This window comes from Leptonychotes weddellii, chromosome 12 (assembly GCF_054177405.1).
Source record: "Leptonychotes weddellii isolate Sample4059 chromosome 12, ASM5417740v2, whole genome shotgun sequence".
Lineage (NCBI taxonomy): Eukaryota > Metazoa > Chordata > Mammalia > Carnivora > Phocidae > Leptonychotes > Leptonychotes weddellii.
The window spans coordinates 46,861,353-46,882,211 of NC_138380.1; the positions used below are offsets into that span (position 1 = coordinate 46,861,353).

A 20,859-nucleotide genomic window follows, 5' to 3' on the forward strand; every position below is an offset into this window, starting at 1 on the left:
TGACAACTGACACCTGACAACATAAACAGATATACAGTATATCTGTGGTGTTAATATGTCTTGAGGGGAGGAGAACCATTAGGCGAAAAATGCCTTAGAAGGTCATAATGAGGGGCACCTGGGGGGCTCAGTCGTTAAGCGTCTGCCTTCGGCTCAGGTCATGATCCCAGGGCCCTGGGATCAAGCCCCACATCGGGCTCCCTGCTCGTCGAGAAGTTGGCTTCTCCCTGTCCCACTCCCCCTGCTTGTGTTCCTGCTCTCGCTATCTTTCTCTCTGTCAAATAAATAAATAAAATCTTTAAAAAAGAAAAAAAAAAAGGGCATAATGAAAGGCTGAGGAACACTGATTTAAGTGAAGTATAAAAATTACTTTTAGGTGTATCACTCTGAGGTAGGACAAATTCAGAGATTCTGCAGCAAAAGACATACACATATTAAAATATAAAAATCCTCAACTCCCCAAAGCAACAAAGTACAAATCAATTCAGACAAAATGGATATCTAACAAAGCAAATGTTACAAAGGATAGGTGTGTTCAATTAGCACTTAACTCTGGTTCCCTCAGCTAACACTCAACAACTGGCAGTCAAGAGAGGACACAAATGGCATGGTACACTCTCCCAACCATCTAACTACATTTTTCAGCAAGCAAAAAGGTTTAGTAGCAAAACAGCTGATAATCAACAGCCTTAATCAATTTTAAACTCTGCAAAAGGTCACATTACCTTTAGTTAAGACTTTGTAATAATACGCCATTAAGTTTAACAATTCAATATAAGACAAGTGACAGAGCGCCTGGGTGGCTCAGTGTTAAGCCTCTGCCTTCCGCTCAGATCATGATCCCAGGGTCCTGGGATCAAGCCCCGCATTGGGCTCCCTGCTTGGTGGGAAGCCTACTTCTCCCTCTCCCACTCCCCCTGCTTGTGTTCCTGCTCTCGCTATCTTTCTGTCAAATAAATCAATAAAATCTTTAAAAAATTTAAAAAAAAAGACAAGTGACAGAAATGGGGTATAACTGCAACCCAGTCTAGGTAGGGGTGGGGATACTTAGAATCCAGAAATAGAGCTGGGACTCAACAAAGTTGAAGAATCTGAAGTTCTTGACTCTGTTAGTGTGAATAATCACAACCATCATAAATACAAGTCTATCCCAAAGAGATTTGTCTTTAAAACACAGAGAGTCACCTGGGTGGCTCAGTCAGTTAAGCATCTGCCTTTGGCTCAGGTCATGATCCCGGGGTCCTAGATCAAGTCCCACATGAGGCTCCCTACTCAGCGGGGAGTCTGCTTCTCCCTCTCCATCTGTGCTCTCTCTCTCACAATAAACAAAATCTTTAAAAAATAAATAAATAAATAAATAAAACACAGTCATAACCAAATATTCACTCCCATTGTCCCTGGTTCCAATCTGTTCTCTCACAGCTCCACTATTTATAGCCCATGACCTGTCTACATGATGAGAGGAAGAGAACCAGTCAATCACTATGGAAAATTTATAAAGTATAATCCATTCATAAGTAGCCAGAGGTGGCTGAGTAATCATTTATAAGAAATCCATTATTTAAACTAGTTTGAATTTTTTGTAAAGTAAGTATTTTGCATTCAACAGAGGAAAAGTGGTTATGTCTTAATTTGTAACACTACTAAACACAGTTATAGGCTACAAAGATGCTTTAAAAAAAAAAACCTAAAAATTTACAAATTACACTCCCTTATCCATTCTAATGTTCAGCTACATTCTTTCCTTCTAATTTCTTTTTACATATTTTTATATATACCACTGGGGTTTTAATTATTTTAAAATAAAAATAGAAGGAAATTATTAAAAGAAAATCAAAGTACATCAAAAAGGATAAACGATAAGACTTCCTTCCCAACACTCAACATGGACTGCTGAAAATAATTTTACATTTACACTAATTTTACATATATGCTAAGATATATTTGGTTTTTATTTACACAAATGGGGTCATCTTACATACACTATTTTAACCACCTAATTCCATATCAAAATATAAAACCTAGCCCTCTTATTTAAATAACCAGAGCTGGGGCGCCTGAATGGGTTGAGCATCTGCCTTCTGCTCAGGTCATGATCCTGGGGTCCTGGGATAGAGCCCCACGTGGGGGGGGGGTCTCTGCTCAGCGGGGGAGCTGCTTCTCCCTCTCCCTCTACCCCTTCCCAGCTCTTGCTCACACGCTCTTTCTCTCTCTCTCTCTCTCTCAAATAAATAAATAAATCTTTTTAAAATAAATAAATAACCAGAGCTTTGAGCTGGGTAATGCAAACAAGGCATTCATGGCACAAAATTTAAAGAGGCACTCACTCTTGCCTTAGAGTGCCTCCTTAAATTTTAATTTTAATTTAAATGCCTCCTCATCACTCTCATACTTTGCTGGTAAGAATGAAAACTGGTTCAATACTTTGCCAAACTATTTGGCCAGTATCTACCCAAGTAAAACATGCCTACTGTATGACTTAGCAATTCTACTCCTAGATATATACTCAAAAGAATTAAGTTAATACATCCAACAAAAGCCTATGTAAGTATTTCATAGTAGCTTAATTCACAGCAGCCAAAAACTGCAAACGATCCAAATGCCTATCAAAGGACAATAAATTGTGGTGTATTACACAATGAAATCTGCATAGCTTAAAAAAGAACAAACTACCAATACACAAGTACGCACGATAATATGGAAGAATCTCAGAAATTCTGTTGGAACTAAAGAAACCAGATATACACCATGAGAGACGATGGACTCTGAAAAACAAACTGAGGGTTTTAGAGGGGAGGGGGGTGGGAGGATGGGTTAGCCTGGTGATGGGTATTGAGGAGGGCACATTCTGCATGGAGCACTGGGTGTTATGCACAAACAATGAATCATGGAACACTTCATCTAAAACTAATGATGTAATGTATGGGGATTAACATAAGAATAAAAAAAAAGAAACCAGATATACACAAAAGAGTAAATACTGTATGATTTAAGAACAAGCAAATGAATCTATGGTGACAGAAGTCAGAATAATAATTAACTCTTGTTAGAGGGACTACTGTCCAAGAATTGACTGAGAAAAGACCTGCAGGCATTTTTCAGGAAGATGGAACTGTATCTTGATCTGGCTGGTGATTATATAGATGCAAACATACGTAAAAATTCATGAAGCTGTACAGCTAAGACATGAACACATTACTGTATTTAAGTTATACCTCAATTTAAAAAAAAGAGAAAAAGATCATCAAACTCTTCTCCATAAAGATTACTTTTACAGATTTTTTTTGTCAATCGGTATCAAAGGCAAGGATTCTATCTTGTTCACCACTGTATTATCAGTGCTTACGACAGTACCTGGTACATAGCATATAGTCCGTAAGTATTTCTGAAAGAATAAATTTACTATAACTACAGTTTACATAAGGTCTAAAAATCTGCCTCTTCTTTTCAAATACATCAAAAATTCCAACAATTATAAAATCTAAGACATAAAGCTATCAAGAGAGATGGAGTAATTATATTCAAGAATATGGCTCACCTTCTTTGGATCAAGATTCCCAAAAACTGAATTGGCATGGGGACAAACTTCAGATAATGAGCAACCAATCTTCATAATGTCCTTATTCCTACTCATACTCTAGAAGAAAGAATAGCTACATTTTAAGATTCAGTAAATTATTATTTGACAGTGTTATATAATTGAAAGTTTTTTTTTCTTTAAGATTTATTTATTTATTTGACACAGAGAGAGAGAGAGTGAGAGAGAGAGCACAAGCAGGGGGGAGCGGCAGGCAGGCAGAGGGAGAGGGAGAAGCAGGCTCCCTGCCAAGCAAGGAGCCTGATGCGGGGCTCAATCCCAGGACCCTGGGATCATGACCTGAGCCAAAGGCAGCGGCTTAACCAACTGAGCCAGCCAGGTGCCCCTATAATTGAGAGTTCTATTAGACTAATACTTAAAAGATTTCGGAGCTTTAGCAATTAAATCAAATTCTTACAGCAGTATTTTTCATAATCCAAATGAGTTCTTTATAAGAAATGGTTCTAGGTATAGAAAATTTTTACTTTGCAGTGAGTTCAAATTACTTGGAATTCAAACTAAGATACCAAATACTATTAAATCATAAGAGGAGGTAACTTTAAACAACTACCTCTGGATTGTACTTTAGATCAAATTCTAATTGCTCAAAATGGACAGCATATTTTAGTCAAATGACATGAGTCTTCTCATATACTTGTTATCGTATAAAGGAAACATGTAAAAAAATTCAAAATGTATATAATCCTCTATACACAAATTCTGCAATCTAGTTAAATAAAATCATTTCTCATGGATGTGGGCTAACAATTTGAAACTCCTTTAGGTGTACACTAGGATTGAACAAATAAGTAAATATACCACAGATAATGAGAGCCAGGAGGAAGAAATTACAATCAAGGGGGAAAGGCTAGTTATGAGCCTACACCGTTAGATTAGAATTGGAAGGTATTCGTATGAATTCATAGTATGCGTGTATGTGTGTGTATACATGTTTGTGTGCATATATATGCATATATGAAAGGAAGACACACAAAAATATAGATGTGTATATGTGTAAGTTTTTATACATATATATTTCCCAGCTCAGTCTGCTGAGAGGGCCTAAAAGCAATGACACTCCAGGACCAATAAGAACACTCAGTGCCCAGATCTTGATTTCTAAAACACCATTCTCCAATAAAAGGAATCAGAGTTCCCTGGAGAGTGGTAGATTTCAGGACTAGGACAGGGAAATAAAAGATGATCCTGGAATTTCTGGTGGTGCCAGAAAGTAAAGTAATGTTCAAAAAGGAAATGGGGACATGTTTAAAGGGCGCAGCAGCCAATGTGAACAATCTCTTGATACCCAAAGCTAGAACAATTCAAACAACAAAACAGTGGTAGTATTGGATTATAACCCATGGAATAAATAGCCATGAGTCTATACTAATTTAAATAATCGAATAAATGAGTGGAGAAGATACAGCTCTTCCTTACAGAAGAATTCCAACTAACAAATGCAGAAGGAATGAGAGAAACAGAAAATAATTAGGCAAAGACCATAGTAATAAATAATAAAATTTGTGGATGAAAAGTTGAAGGAAAACAAGATTAGATAATCTCAATGTATCTCCCTCTAAAGCATTTATTAACTACAAAAGAACAGTAACTTTCAAGTGAAGAAACCCAGCAGTGAGCACCTTAAGCAAGTGGAGCAAGCTCAACATCATCAATAATGATGTCAATATCATGAATCCCCAATATGATACACTAACAAGGACACAGTATCACTTCTGTAGTATTACTGCTAATCTATTTATGAAAAACCATCAAACAAATCTAAACTGAGGGATATTCTATAAAATAACTGACCAGTACTCATCAAAAATGTCAGTCATGAAAGACAAGGATAAATAAAAGAACTATCAAAAGCCGGAGGAGACTAAAAATACATGACAACTAAATACAATGTGGGATCCTAGAACAGAAAAAAGGCAATGAAAAAACAGCTGAAATCTGAATAAGGGCTGAGTTAATAGCACGATACCAATGTTAATTTCCTGGCTTTGATAACTGTATTACGGTTATGTAAAATGTCATCAGTAAGGGAAGCTAGATGAAGAATATAAAGAAAGACTGTACTAACAAAACGACTCACACGTGAAAAAATTCTCAACATCACTTGGCATCAGGGAAATACAAATCAAAACCACAATGAGATACCATCTCACACCAGAGTGGCAAAAATTAACAACTCAGGAAACAACAAATGTTGGCAAGGGTGCAGACAAATGGGAACCCTCTTACACTGTTGGTGGGAATGCAAACTGGTATATCCCACTCTGGAAAACAGTATGGAGGTTCCTCAAAAAGTTAAAAATAGAACTACCCTATGATCCAGCAATTGCACTATGAGGTATTTACCCAAAGGATACAAAAATACAGATTTAAAGGGGCACATGCACCCCAATGTTTATAGCAGCAATGTCACAAAAGCCAAAGTATGGAAGGAGCCCAGATGTCCATCAACAGATGAATGGATAAAGGTGATATATATATACATACATATATATATGTACACCCATACATATGTATGTACATACACACACACACACACACACACACACACTGGAATATTACTCAGCCATCAAAAAATGAAATCTTGCCATTTGCAATGACGTGGATGGAACTAGAAGGTATTATGCTAAGCAAAATAAGTCAGAGAAAGACAAATACCATATGATTTCACTCATATGTGGAATTTAAGAAACAAAACAGATGAACATAGGGGAAGGGAAGGAAAAATACAATAAGATAAAAACAGAGAGGGAGGCAAACCATAAGAGGCTCTTAATCACAGGAAACAAACTGAGGGTTGCTGGGGGGAAGTGGGATGGGCTAACTTGGGTGATGGGCATTAAGGAGGGCACATGAAGTAATAAGCACTGGGTATTATAGAAGACTGATGAATCAATGAACTCTACCTCTGAAACTAATAATACACTATATGTTAACTAAATTGAATTTAAATAAAAAAATTTTTAAAAAGACTGTACTAATTTTACGAACATCCTGTAAGTCTAAAGTTATCCCAAAATAATTAAATATATATATATGTTCTTAAAAAATATATCAGCAAAATATTCAGTAAGGCTAGAAAGAACATGATTATCTCTGATGACTGAAAAGAAACTCTGAAAGAGCCATTCCAAAGACGTCGTGATAAGTATCAGTATCACCATAGAGTAAAAAAGGGAACTGAATTTAAACTGATCCAAAACACATTACGCAGCCTTTGTGAATAAAACCCCAGAATTAACTCTCTCAAGTTCAGAATACACCAAAATATTCTGCATAATTAGATCTTATAGCTATCTGGACTAAAATAAATGGAAGCTCTTTCTTTCAAATAAAGGTGAAGGTCAAACACTTAGGATTCCTTCAGCTGCTACTCATCCCACTGGGCCTACCAAAAATTCTGCAGTGTACTCATATAAGTGGCTTATAGGGCAGAAATCCAGTGGCAGAAAAGCAGAGAATATACATGAGCAGATCTTCATCTTGATCTGCCTCCACATATTAGTAAATCTCTATTTATTCTTTATTTATAGCTATTCCAACTCCAATCAAATTTTACAATTTGTGCATCTGCCTTTGGCTCAGGTCATGATCCCAGGGTCCTGGGATGGAGCTCCATTCCGTCAGGCTCCCTGCTCAGTGGAGAGCCTGCTTCTCCCTCTGCTGCTCCCCCAGCTTGTGCTCTCTCCCTCCCTCTCTCTCAAGTAAATAAAAAAATTTTACAATTTGCTTCTTGAAATAATCATTCATTTCATATGAATGCCACTAGTAGTTTTAACCCTTAATCTCATCCATTTATAACATGTTTCCTAACTTCTTAAAATGTTTAAATTTCTACAAGTCCTCAACTTCGTGGCTGAAATAAGAGGTTGGCAAATTTTGGCCTCTGCCACTTGATTTGGTAAATAAAGTTTTAATGGATCACAGCTCCATCTATTTGTTTACATACTATCTATGGATGCCTTTGCACTACAACAGCAGAGTTGACAGAGTTGAATAGTTGCTATAGACTATATGGCCCACTATCCTTAAAATATTTACTATCTAATCTTTTACAGGAAAAGTTTGCTGACTCCTGGTTTAAATTCAGCTCCAAATTCAATCAACAGCTTCACATAGCAGTCAGCTGAAATCAAAGTTTATAGCTGCACTGACCAATTACAACAGCCAATACCCACTTTAAATAGAGCTGGTCTGATTTGAGATATATAAGTCTAAAATACATACCAGACTTCAAAACATAATATGAAAAAGGAAAATTAAACATCTATAAATATATCTGTGCTGACTGCATTTTGAAATATTTTAGATATACTGAGTTAAATAAAATATATTTAATAAAACTGATTTCACCTATTTCTTTTTACTTTTTTATGTGTCTGCTAAATTTCAAATTACTTATGTGGCTCACGTATTTCTACTGAACAGTGATGATCTAGAAAAATTTTTTTTGTAAGAGATGGGGGAGGGTTAGAGATTCTTTTTTTTTTTTAACTTTGGTATTTTTTTTTTTAAGATTTTATTTACTTATTTGAGAGAGAGAGAGAGAGAGAAGGGTCAGAGGGAGAAGCAGATGCCCCGCTGAGCAGGGAGCCTGATGCGGAACTCGATCCTGGGACTCTGGGATCTTGACATGAGCCGAAGGCAGTCACTTAACCGACTGAGCCACCCAGGTACCCTTAGAGAATTTTTTTTTTAAGATTTTATTTATTTATCTGAGAGAGAGAGCGTGCGCACAAGCAAGGGGAGCAGAAGAGGGAGAGGGAGAAGCACGCTCCTCACTGAGCAGAGAGGCTGATGCGGGGCTTGATCCCAGAACCCCAGGATCATGACCTGAGCCACCCAGACGCCCCTTGAGAATCTTAAGCAGGCTCTACACCCAGCATGGAACCCAATGCGGGGCTAGATTTCACAACGCCGAAACCAAGAGTACACGCTAAACCAACTGAGTGGCCCAGGTGCCCCTAGAAAATCTTATTTAAGCTATGAGCTTAAACATATTGATCATCTAACCTGGGACACAGTTGCTATTAATACAGTGACAACAGGCAGAGAATATGTGCACACCCTTTAGAAAATATCTGCATAAGCAGAGACATATTTACCACAAGTGTTCTATGAGTATCAGCCTTCTACGGTGTTTTCTATATAGAAGTAAAAACTCTGGGTTAATCATATTCTTCTACAAGTTTTCTTCTCACAAACTCTATTTCCCATATTGTCAAATCATTCCACCCCACAAGAGTTCTTATACCACAGGAAGTATAAACAAATGTCATTCCCTTCCCTCCCACATAATATGTAGTTCACAAAATTAAAAATTAGTGAGTAATTGTATGCATTAGAGGGATTCACCTTAAATTCTGGAACATAAGCATTTTGGTGCTTTGCTTTATATTTAAAACTAAGCAAAGTTATCTGACTTGAAGTCTGACAGTAGGAAATTATAAATGTTCCACTAGTGCTTCCAATTTTATGATGAAAAAGCTTCTGTATCTCAAACTCAAAATTAAGCCATTAAAAAAAAAATGACATTTGAAAACATAGTATCTTTTAAGAAACAATATTATAAAAGACCCCTAGATGGGGCTGTAACTTCACAAATACAAGTACCTTGGCATATTCAGTAATTTATGCAGCCTAGATTATTGGTATTAAATTGAGTGTAATTCTGAAACCACAATTATAATCTTGCTTTCTTTTTTAAGTCAGTGTATTATGAGTACACTACTCGTAACTCAGGTAGTAAGTCTCAGCTGTGGCCATTTGTCTTCTAATAATGTCTTGTGTTAAATAATACTAAGAACAATTAGGCACTCTTATATGGAACCAGAAAAGATCCCAAATAGCCAAAGGAATGTTGAAAAAGAAAACCAAAGCTGGTGGCATCACAATCCTGGACTCTAAACTTTATTACAAAGCTGTAATCATCAAGACAGTATGGTACTGGCACAGAAACAGACACATAGATCAATGGAACAGAATAGAGCCCAGAAATGGACCCTCAACCCTATGGTCAACTAATCTTCAACAAAGCAGGGAAGAATATCCAACAGAAAAAGACAGTCTCTTCAACAAATGGTGTTGGGAAAACTGGACAGTCACATGCAGAAGAATGAAACTGGACCACTTTCTTACATCATATATGAAAATAAACTCAAAATGGATGAAAGACCTAAATGTGAGACTGGAATCCATCAAAATCCTAGAGGAAAATACAGGCAGCAACCTCTTCGACCTCGGCCACAGCAACTTCTTCCTAGAAACATCGCTAAAGGCAAGGGAAACAAAGGCAAAAATGAACTATTGGGACTTCATCAAGATAAAAAGCTTTTGCACAGCAAAGGAAACAGCCAACAAAACCAAAAGACAACTGACAGAATGTGAGAAGATATTTGCAAATGACATTATCAAAGGGCTAGTATCCAAAATCTATAAAGAACTTATCAAACTCAACACCCAAGGAACAAATAATCCAATCAAGAAATGGGCAGAAGACATGAACAGACATTTCTCCAAAGAAGACACCCAAATGGCCAACAGACACATGAAAAAGTGCTCAACATCGCTCGGCATCAGGGAAATCCAAATCAAAACCTTAATGAGATACCACATCACACCAGTCAGAATCGCTAAAATTAACAAGTCAGGAAACGACAGATGTTGCCAAGGATACGGAGAAAGGAGAACCCTCCTACACTTCTGGTGGGAATGCAAGCTGGTGCAGCCACTCCGGAAAACAGTATGGAGGGTCCTCAAAAAGTTGAAAATAGAGCTACCCTATGACCCAGCAATTGCACAACTGGGTATTTACCCCAAAGATACAAATGTGGTGATCCAAAGGGGCACCTGCACCCCAGTGTTTATAGCAGCAATGTCCACAATAGCCAAACTATGGAAAAAGCCCAGATGTCCATCAACAGATGAATGGATAAAGAAGATGTGGTGTATATATATACAATGGAATACTACGCAGCCACAAAAAAAATTAAATCTTGCCATTTGCAACGACATGTATGGAACTAGAGGGTATTATGCTAAGCGAAATAAGTCAGTCAGAGAAAGACAATTATCATATGATCTCACTGATATGCCAAATTTAAGAAACAAGGCAGAGGATCATAGGGGAAGAGAGGAAAAAATGAAACAAGACAAAACCAAAGAGGGAGACAAACTGTAAGAGACTCTTAATCTTAGGAAACAAACTAAGGGTTGCTGGAAGGGAGGGAGTGGAGGGACGGGATGGCTAGGTGATGGACATTGGGGAGGGTATGTGTTGTGGTAAAAGCTGGGTGTTGTGTAAGACTGATGAATCACAGACCTGTACCCCTGAAGCAAATAATTCATTACATGTTAATTTAAAAACTTAAAGAAAAGAATAAGTAGGCACTGAGAATGACAAGGGTATCTATATTCTGGGGTTTTTATTTTTGTTGGGCAGGACCTGGATTAGTGGAGGAAGGGGAGGAAGTAGAGGGAGGAGGAAATCAACCAGGCTATTTACCTGGGCCCAAAATGTTACTGCATCTTCCACATGACTTCCAACCACATCTTCAACTAAAACCAAATCAAAATGCAATGAAAATTAGAAATTAATCAAGATCATGTAGCTCTTACATCCAAAAATAATTTTGTGTCAGTACCTTTATTGTAATGCATATCTTCACCCATCTGGACAATTCCTGAAAAACTAAAACAATTCAATACCTTGAATTAAGTTCAATAATCTGTCCATTCACAGTGAATAAAGACTATATAATGTTCGAATTCCTACAAGTATGTTTTGTTCCTAAATAACCAAATTTCAAACTCTATCAAAAATGACCTCAGAGATCTTATTCAATAATTAATTCAAATAAAATAATTCAAATAAAATTTGAATATACTATATTCTGCAATTTCATCATATACAACCTATCTTTACAATTCTCTCTTCAGCCAAGCTTTTACAAATTTACACTGTAGTGGATATCCAGGCATATTGTGATCAGTTACATAAATCAATACTTCAGAACAATGTGCATATTCTTTAAAAATAATTGATGCCCTCCCAAAAGGAGAGCAGGACTTCTACAATTCAAACAAAAAGAAACACTGCAAATATATAGAGAACAAATGCTTCAGACTGGTAATCAATTTTATTTAAAAGGTAAGTGGTGTCTACTTTTGAAAATACCCTGCAATCAAAGGCTGCAAAATGAATCAAATTTTGCCCATTACATCAAAACTAATTTTCATTACATAATATACTTTCCAACTCCAAAATGTTTCAAAATAAATGGTGACTAGTTTATGATTTTATCATTAATACACTAAAATACTGCACTTTACGTGCCTAAGTGTTAGTTCTTTGAAGGAAACTGAAAATACAGACTTTTTAAGAGCTTTAAAAGTTAAGAACAGTGCTACACCAAAGTTTCAAATGCTCGCTCAACTATGGAAAGAGAAAAATTAACTGTCACGGAAAAAAAAGTCAAAGAAAAATTTTTTTATTCTGATTTTTGTTACACCTTAAAAAGTTTTTTTCACATACATTAAGCACCATGAGTATATCTTCAAAACAAGTATCGTTCCTCCACTAACGGTTAAAAAAAAAAATTTTTTTTTTTAGTTGAGCAAAAAGTTTTAATACCAAGTTGGAATCTGCTTGGAGAGACTACATTTCTCTGGACGCCAGTGCCTTAAATTTAGTAAAACTGAAAATGTCTGGAAATCCCAAGAAACTATAGTTTCATCTCAAAACCTTATTTTAAAAGTGGTCAAAAAGACTTTACCCACGATAATTATGAAGAAACTGATGCAGCACCTGCTTCCCGCAAAATTGGATTACCAGATGGCACTTCCAAAACTCCAATTCATGGCAAGAATTTGGAATGAGTGAGTCCAGGTCGCTCCTCGACCCATTTTATGAGGGATTTTGAAGTTTAAATGGCACAGAATCTGCGGGAAAAGAGAATTCCACCCCACTACAGGCCTGAGACCCCATCTCCACTAAGAACACTCAGGCCGGAGTTATCTGCAAGCCGGTTTCGCCTCCCAGCACCACAACTCAAAAGCTGGGCTACCAGCCACCCTCAGAAGTAGGCGGGCGATTCCAAGGCTGAGGAAGGCCAGGAAATGGGCCTCGCCCCATACTTGGGAGACTTAAACGGCAACCGTGGGTAAAAGACGGTACTTGAAGCGGCCGCCATCGAACCTACCAAAATGACTACTACTGACCTCACATTTTCCGCCACAGAAGTTCTAGAAAAGTGCCCTCGGCCCCACATACTAGGCCCTCAGCCCTCCGCCTGCCACCGCAGCTAGCCGTCAGCCCCCTGCCGCGCACGTGCAAAGACTTACCACGCGCGCAGAGGCCGCTGAGGGGCTGCGCTGCGCTTGCGCGCACGGCGCTGCGCCATCACCCAGGCTTGCTGGGAGCCGCCGCGTCGTTCCCGTGGTCACAAAGCCTGGGGCCCTGGGCGGGGGCGCGGCGGGGCGGGCGGTGGAGCGCGCTGGGCGGGGCGCGCTGGGCGGGGCCACGCACGTGGAGAGCTTTGCGCAGAGTCTGTGCAGGCCAGGGACTTCTGGGCCTCTTCGCACCTCACGAGCTGGCTTGATGGCAGCTTTAATTTACAAGGCTTCAAATTATGACGGAAGATAGTGGTTTGGATTTTATAGTCTTTACTAATTTGCTCACGCTGATTTCGATTTTAAAAGAGCCGAATTAGAAGTATCCCCAACACTCGTTTTACAAGATGGAAAGTGAGTTCAGTAAATGAAAATGTAATTTTTAGATTAGTAGCTTTACAAGCATTTCTCAGCCCAACCTTGGCATTAGAGCCTTCTCATGTTGCAGTTTTTTCACGACACTAAGGGACAAAAAGTAATATAGCAGTTATATGCAGATCTTATACTTTGTGGCAAACCTTGCACAACAGTTGAAAATTATCCCCGTTAATTTTTAGCAGCTTGAAAAAAAATTTTTTTTAGCAGCTTGATTAAGTTATGATTGACATGCAATAAACTGCAGGTACTAACATTGCATAATTTGATAAGTGAACATATGTATACATCCTCACAAGGTAACAATCATTTCCTTCACACACCCCCCAAAGTTTCCTCATGCCCCTGCAAAATACTTGGCTTCCCCCACCTACCCCATATGACAGGTTCTGCTTTCTGTCACCCTAAAGTTTGAATTTTCTAAAATTTGATGTTAATGATACCATGCTGCAAGTACATTCTGATTTCTTTCATCAGTGTTGATTCATCCATTTTGTCATGTGTATCAACAGTTTATTGCTCATTATTGCTGATTATTGCTGATTATTGCTCATTATTGCATGAATATAATACAATTTATCTACCTTTTGATTAGACATTTTTTTAACTTTTTTTTTTTTTTTAGGTAGGCTCTATGCCCATCGTGGAGCCCAAAACCAGACTTGAACTCACGACCCTGAAATCAAGAGCTGAGATCAAGGGTTAGACATTTAAGGGACTGAGCCATCCAGGTGCCCCTTGGTAGACACTTAGATTGTTTCCAGTTTGGGATTGTTTCAAATAAAGCTGCTATGAACAATCATCTGCAAATCTTTGTATGGGCATAGGCTTTCATTTCTCCTGGGTTAATACCTAGGAGTAGAATGGTGGAGTGATATTGTTATGTGTTCAAATTTTTAAGAAACTGGTAGACAGGGTTGTGAGTTCAAATCCCACATTGGGTTCCACACTGGGTGTGGAGCCTACTTAAAAAAAAAAAAAGAAAGAAAAGAAACTGCTAGGCTGTTTTTACAAAGTAGATTTACTATTTTATATGTGCACATATAAAAGTTTAAGAGTTTTTAAGAGTTCTAGTGGCTCCATATCCTCACCATCATTTTATATGTTCATTGTTTTTAAGCTCAGACATTTATGTACAATGGAATCTCCTTGCAGTTTTAATTTGTATTTCTCTGTTAACTAAAAATGTTGACCATCTTTTAGTGTTTATTTTCCACCCGTACATCTTCTTAGATAAATTGTCTGTTCAAACTTGTTCCCATTTTTTAAATGAACTATTTTCTTACTAAGTTTTGCAGTTCGTTATACTGTGGATATAACTCCTTCAAATTTGCAAATATTTTCTCCCAGTTTGTAGCTTATCTGTTCGTTCTCTGAAAATGGTATTTCAAAGAGCAGAAGTTCTTAATTTTTATGAAGTCCAATTTATAAGTTTTGTCTTTTATGGATCATGCTTATGTGTTGTATTTAAGAAATCACCAGAGGGGTGCCTGGGTGGCTCAGTTGGTTAAGTGACTGCCTTCGGCTCAGGTCATGATCCTGGAGTCCTGGGATCGAGTCCCACATCAGGCTCCCGGCTCAGTGGGGAGCCTGCTTCTCCCTCGGACCCTCTCCCCTCTCATGCTGCTTCTCACTCTCTCTCTCAAATAAGTGAATAGAATCTTTAAAAAAAAAAAAAAAGAAAAGAAAGAAGAAATCACCAGCTAACCCAATTCACAAACGTTTTCTATATTTCCTTCTAGAAGTTTTATATGTTTAATTTAGGCTTTGTTTAGATCCATAATCCTTTTTGAGTTCACTTTTGTATAAGATGCAAAGCATGAATCAAAGTGTATATTTTTGCATTTGGACGGCTAGTTTTTCCAGCACCATTTGTTGAAAATGCTATTATTTTTCCATTGAATTGCCTTGACATCAGTGTCAAATATCAATTGACTGTATTTGTGTAGGACTATTTCTGGATTCTCTATTCTATTACACTGATCTATTTGCTTTCTTTAATCTTTCTTTAACCACATCATCTTGATTTCTGTAGTTTTATAATAAGTCTTAAAGATAGGTACTGAAAGACTTCCAATCTTATTCTTTTTCAAAGTTGTTTTAGCTTTGCAATTCTGTTTGAATTTTAGAATTCACTTGTCAATGTCTACATACACACATGAAGTCTGCTGAGATTTTTATTGGAATTACATTGAATCTATACATCTGTTTGAAAATTGACATCTTAACAATATTGAGTCTTATGATCTATGAACATTGTTTATATCCCCATTTATTTAGATATTCCTTTATTTCTCTGAGCATGTTTTGTATTTTTCTTTTTTTTTTTTTTTTTAAAGATTTTATTTATTTATTTGAGAGAGAGAATGAGAGACAGAGAGCATGAGAGGGAGGAGGGTCAGAGGGAGAAGCAGACTCCCCGCCGAGCAGGGAGCCCGATGCGGGACTCGATCCTGGGACTCCAGGATCATGACCTGAGCCGAAGGCAGTCGCTTAACCAACTGAGCCACCCAGGCGCCCTTTGTATTTTTCAATATAAAAGTTTTGTACATCTTTTGTCTAATTTACCCCTCAGGATTTTTTATGTTATTGTAAATGGTATTATTTTCTTAATTTCAATTTCTAGTTGTTTTGTTGTGAGTATATAGAAATATAATTTTTGTATATTGATCTTATTTTCTGCATCCTTGCTAAATTCACTTATTATTTCTAGTGAGTTTCTTTTTTTTTTTTTTTTAAAGATTTTATTTATTTATTTGACAGAGACACAGCGAGAGAAGGAACACAAGCAGGGGGAGTGGGAGAGGGAGAAGCAGGCTTCCCACTGAGCAGGGAGCCTGATGCGGGGCTCGATCCCAGGAACCTGAGATCATGACCTGAGCCGAAGGCAGACGCTTAACGACTGAGCCACCCAGGTGCCCCGAGTTTCTTTTTTAATATATTTAATAGGATTATCTACATATATGATGTCATATGCAAATAAAGACTTTTTTTCTTTTCCAATCTGGGTATCTTTTATTTCTTTTATCTTTCTTTACTGCAGTGGCTAGAACCTCCAGTAGGTTGAATAGAAGTGCTGAGAGCAGTCATCCTTGCCAAGTTCCTAATCTTAGGAGGAAAGCATTTGGCTTTCGGTGTTAGATATGATTTAACTGTGGGTTTTTAGTAAATACCCTTTATCAGATTGAAGAAATTACCTTAATTCTTAGTTTGCTGAGAGTTTTTATCTTGAATGTGTGTTAAATTTTGTCAAATACTCATACACCTATTGAAGTGATCATGTAGTTCTTTTTAGTTGGTTAATATGATGAATTCCGTTAATTTTCAAATGTTAAGCCAAACTTCTATTCCTTGGATAACACCCACTCGATCATGATGTATTTCCTTTTTACATACTCTTGTATTATATTTGCTAAAATTGTTAAGAATGTTTGCATCTATGTTTGAGAGCAATTAATCTGAAACTTTCTTTTCTTGTTATGTCTTCGTCTGGTTTTCATATCTGAGTAATGCTGCCCACATAGAGTAAGTTGTAAAGAATTCCCAACTTCAATTTTCTGGAAAAGGCTATATAGAATTAGTAACCTTTAATCCTTAAATATTTGGTAAAATTTTTTTTAATGATTTTATTTATTTGACAGAGAGAGACACAGTGAGAGAGGGAACACAAGCAGGGGAAGTGAGAGAGGGAGAAGCAGGCTTCCCGCGGAGCAGGGAGCCCGATGCGGGGCTCGATCCCAGGACCCCAGGATCACGACCTGAGCCGAAGGCAGACGCTTAACGACTGAGCCACCCAGGTGCCCCAATATTTGGTAAAATTTACAGTGCAGCCATTTGGGCCTGGAATTTTCTTTGTGGGAAAGTTATTATGTACAAATTAGTTTCTTTAATTGATATATGGGATAATAGTATACAATACAGTAATCAGGTTATCTATTTATTATTGAATGAGCTTAAGTTTTTGTATTTCAAGAAAATTTATCTATTTCCGTCTAAGTTGTAAAATTCATTGGCATGAAGTTATTTATAACATTCCCTTATTATCCATCTAATATCTGTAGAATATGTAGTGATGTCATCACTCTCATTCCTAACATTGATTATTTGTATGTTCTCTTTCTATCCTTTGCTGATCAGTCTAGCTGTTACCAATTTACTGGTCTTCTCAAAAAACCAGTGTTTTGTTTTATTCATTTTCTCTATTGCATTTCTGTTCTCTATTTCTGCTCTGGTCTTTACTATTTCCTTTTTCTTATTTATTTTATTTGCCCTTCTTTCTCTGGTTCCTTAAGGTGAAAACTGAGGTCACTTATTTGTGATCTTTCTTTTCTGATATAGGCATTTGGTGCTATAAATTTCCCTCTATGTACTGTTTTAGCTGAATCCCACAAATATTGTTATGTTTTCTTTTCATTCAGTTAAAAGTACTTTGATTCCTTTATTTTTTTTTCTTTGACCCATGGATTATTTAGATATGTATTATATAACTTTGCAATTTTTGGAGATTTCCCAGATATCTGTTATTGATCTCTAATTTAATTCCATTGTGGTCAGAGGACATCATGATCTGAATCATGTTAAAAGTACTGAGACTTGTTTTGTGACCTAGAATATGGTCAGTCTTAGTAAATGTTACCTGTGCATTTAAAAAAAAAAGAATGGGTATTCGATTATTGGGTTGAGTGTCCTATAAATGTCAATTACACAAAGTTGGTTAATAGTTGTTCAAGTCTTCTAGAGCCTCACTGACTTTGGGCCTACATAACACTTTGGTCAAGGGAGGCCCCTGGGTCATTAACTCTGACCCAAGCCTGCAACATCTGAGAAGTATCTGGGGCATGAAGCAAGAGCTATCAATGTAGGTCCAAGGATTCTATCAGCTTCTAAGTATATCTATCCCAATTATGTATATTTAGTTACTTCAGAAATAAAGAGTGGGGCCACACCCATTATACCCACTGGGATGGACTTTGGTCAGGACTCCATTTATCACTGGTCTTGCATAAAACCAGAGGACCACAATTGTGTTTTGGGTCCTTTGGGATCCATATTAGCTCAGACCTTATATCCAGAAGTCCTTGGTTGAAAATCTGAGTATTCTTCTTTCTCCACTGCATAGTTACCCTGGTAAATGGCTGCTCCTTTGGGGAAGGATCAAGGTGATGTTTATCATATACACTTGAGGACCCTTCCTCAAGGGATTCTGAGCTTTCCCTTCCATCAGTGCCTGAGATCTGAAAACTAGTTGCTAGTAGTTATACAAGTGGATATACAAGTCAAGTAGCATCCTAATCAGCTGTCCTTCTGTCTTGCCCTTTGGAACATCATGATCTTAAACACCTTCACAGATCCATGCCTTGGTACCCATTAATTATGTTCACTGGGCATCTCACAGTTAGGTTCCACAACGTGGCCTTCCACCTTTCTGCATCCCATCATCTACCCTGATATCAAAGAGCCCAGGATCATGGCAGCATCTGCTACCATCAATTCGAGCCTGTAGAGGTCAGCCACAGCCACGCTTCTCAAAGTTGCCAGTTCACTCTTCACCATTACATTGTTTATTGCCTTACTTATGTCATCTGAGCCTTCCCAGGAAAAACACTCAAGTGGTAGCTTCTCAAGTTTCAAACAACAAATCCACTCTAACACTGCAACTTCCCTGAGCTTTATGACCCCTTCTTCAATACCATGCCAAATAAATTCTAGCATTTCCACCATATCTTCTAGATGCCATCCTAGTAGTATGTTAGGACCAAATCCAGATATCTAAGGTATTAAAACCCAAGTCAGGAGTTTAAGTGCTACCATGTTACTCTCTCCTATCAGGCCTTATATTCCATCCCCCTCCAACACCCTTGAGAACTACTCCCATGCATGTTTCCTGGGTTCCTGCCAATACATTTTGACCAGAACCTGCAGTTCATTCAGACTGTAACTTATCCTCCTATAGAAAGGACTGTATTTCCCCACTTAGGGTATGCTGAGACTGGATCCTAGTCTTCGGTATGGAGTTAAGGAGAGGTAGCAGGGGTGAGTCTTGAGGAGGACAAGTATCATCTTACAATGCAAGTGCCCCAGATAAATTCTTTGCAGGGTCTCCAAGCAAGTGAAGACCGCTCTCCATCAGCGAAGTGGAGGAGGGGAGACCATTTCTGTGGCTCAGAGAATCAAGGCAACATGAGGGTTCAAGATTCTGAGGCTCACCAACACAAATGTTCCCATCCTATGATTCAACATTACAGTCTTTTCCTGTCAGCACGCTGACTGTTGGAGGAGATAATCGAGGCTGCGTCTTCAATTTCCTTTGCACCCTTGCCACCTTTACTATTTGGACTGGACTGTCAGCACATATTGCCAGCATTGACGAGGCAATTTTCCTTAAAAGGTGCTATAGAGGCAGTCTGGCTTTCACAGCATGGCTGGACCTAAATAGCTAACAGGAACCTATGTCATTTTCTTTTTTCAAGGTTGTTAAAGCAGTTAACAATAACTAACCAACACTTTCATCTTTATAATTTCCATTAGTCCCATTCCACCGTAATGCCACAGCTACTATATAACCTAATACTTCACCTTCCGCCCGCACTCTACCCAAATCCAGTACAGTAACCGTGACCCATCCACATGACAGGAGTTCTCACTATGCCATTTACCACTAGCTGTGGTCTTTACTGTCATCTGTCCAGTGAATGATCCAGTCACAGAATCGCATCCAGAGGGTTTGCTTCCTAAGGCCATTCCTGGTACCCATCTTGGCCTGGGTTTACCCACCACCCAAAAGCAAAGCCTAAGACAAATACTCACATACAGGTATTTATTTGAGAAGTAATCTGAGAGAACCTGAGGGATCAGAAAGGGAGAAATTAGCGAAAGCTAACGTGGTAAGAATGTATTACAAAGTTGGCCACTGCTATGGGTGACTGGTACTCAATCCCAGGGGATTTTCTGAGGAAACTTATGAAAGGCATCTCAGAATTCTCCTCCTAGCAGATGGGAGAGAGAGCATTTACCCATAAATCAAGGGTGGTCCCAAGGTCATTAACTCCCCCATATCTTTCATACATCTGTGATGCAGAAGGGCTGCAGTAGGCATCCCAAGCCACACCGTCAGAGGATCCCTAGAGAAAAAAAAGCAAGGGAATCATGAGATGTTCTCAAGATGAAATGCCATCAAATGGCTTCCATGAGAAGCTGTCAGAAGCCTGCCTGAGGCTTTCCCTCTCCCACAATACCTCGCACTCTTCCTTTCCAACCAGGGCCCGGCAGAATGGCTCCCGCAAAGAAGGGTGGCGATAAGAACGGCCGTTCTGCCATCAACGAGGTAGTGACCAGAGAATACACCATCAATATTCACAAGCGCATCCATGGAGTGGGTTTCAAGAAGCGTGCCCCTCGGGCACTCAAAGAGATCCGGAAATTTGCCATGAAGGAGATGGGAACTCCAGATGTGCGCATTGACACCAGGCTCAACAAAGCTGTCTGGGCCAAAGGAATAA

General features: G+C 38.2%; 1 protein-coding gene across 1 annotated transcript in view; it reads right to left on the bottom strand.

The window, feature by feature from the left end:
- The window catches only part of STK31 (serine/threonine kinase 31), a 68,118-nt gene extending 55,101 nt beyond the window's left edge, over nucleotides 1-13,017 (bottom strand). The window contains exons 1-4 of the mRNA XM_081800871.1: nucleotides 12,815-13,017; nucleotides 11,239-11,285; nucleotides 11,100-11,152; nucleotides 3,539-3,637 (exon numbers count right to left, since the gene is read on the bottom strand). Coding sequence (XP_081656997.1) covers nucleotides 3,539-3,637; nucleotides 11,100-11,152; nucleotides 11,239-11,285; nucleotides 12,815-12,864 — 249 coding nt within the window. The 5' untranslated portion in view covers nucleotides 12,865-13,017. The remainder of the gene's footprint in view (nucleotides 1-3,538; nucleotides 3,638-11,099; nucleotides 11,153-11,238; nucleotides 11,286-12,814) is intronic.
- Between the last annotated feature and the right edge of the window lie 7,842 nt (nucleotides 13,018-20,859).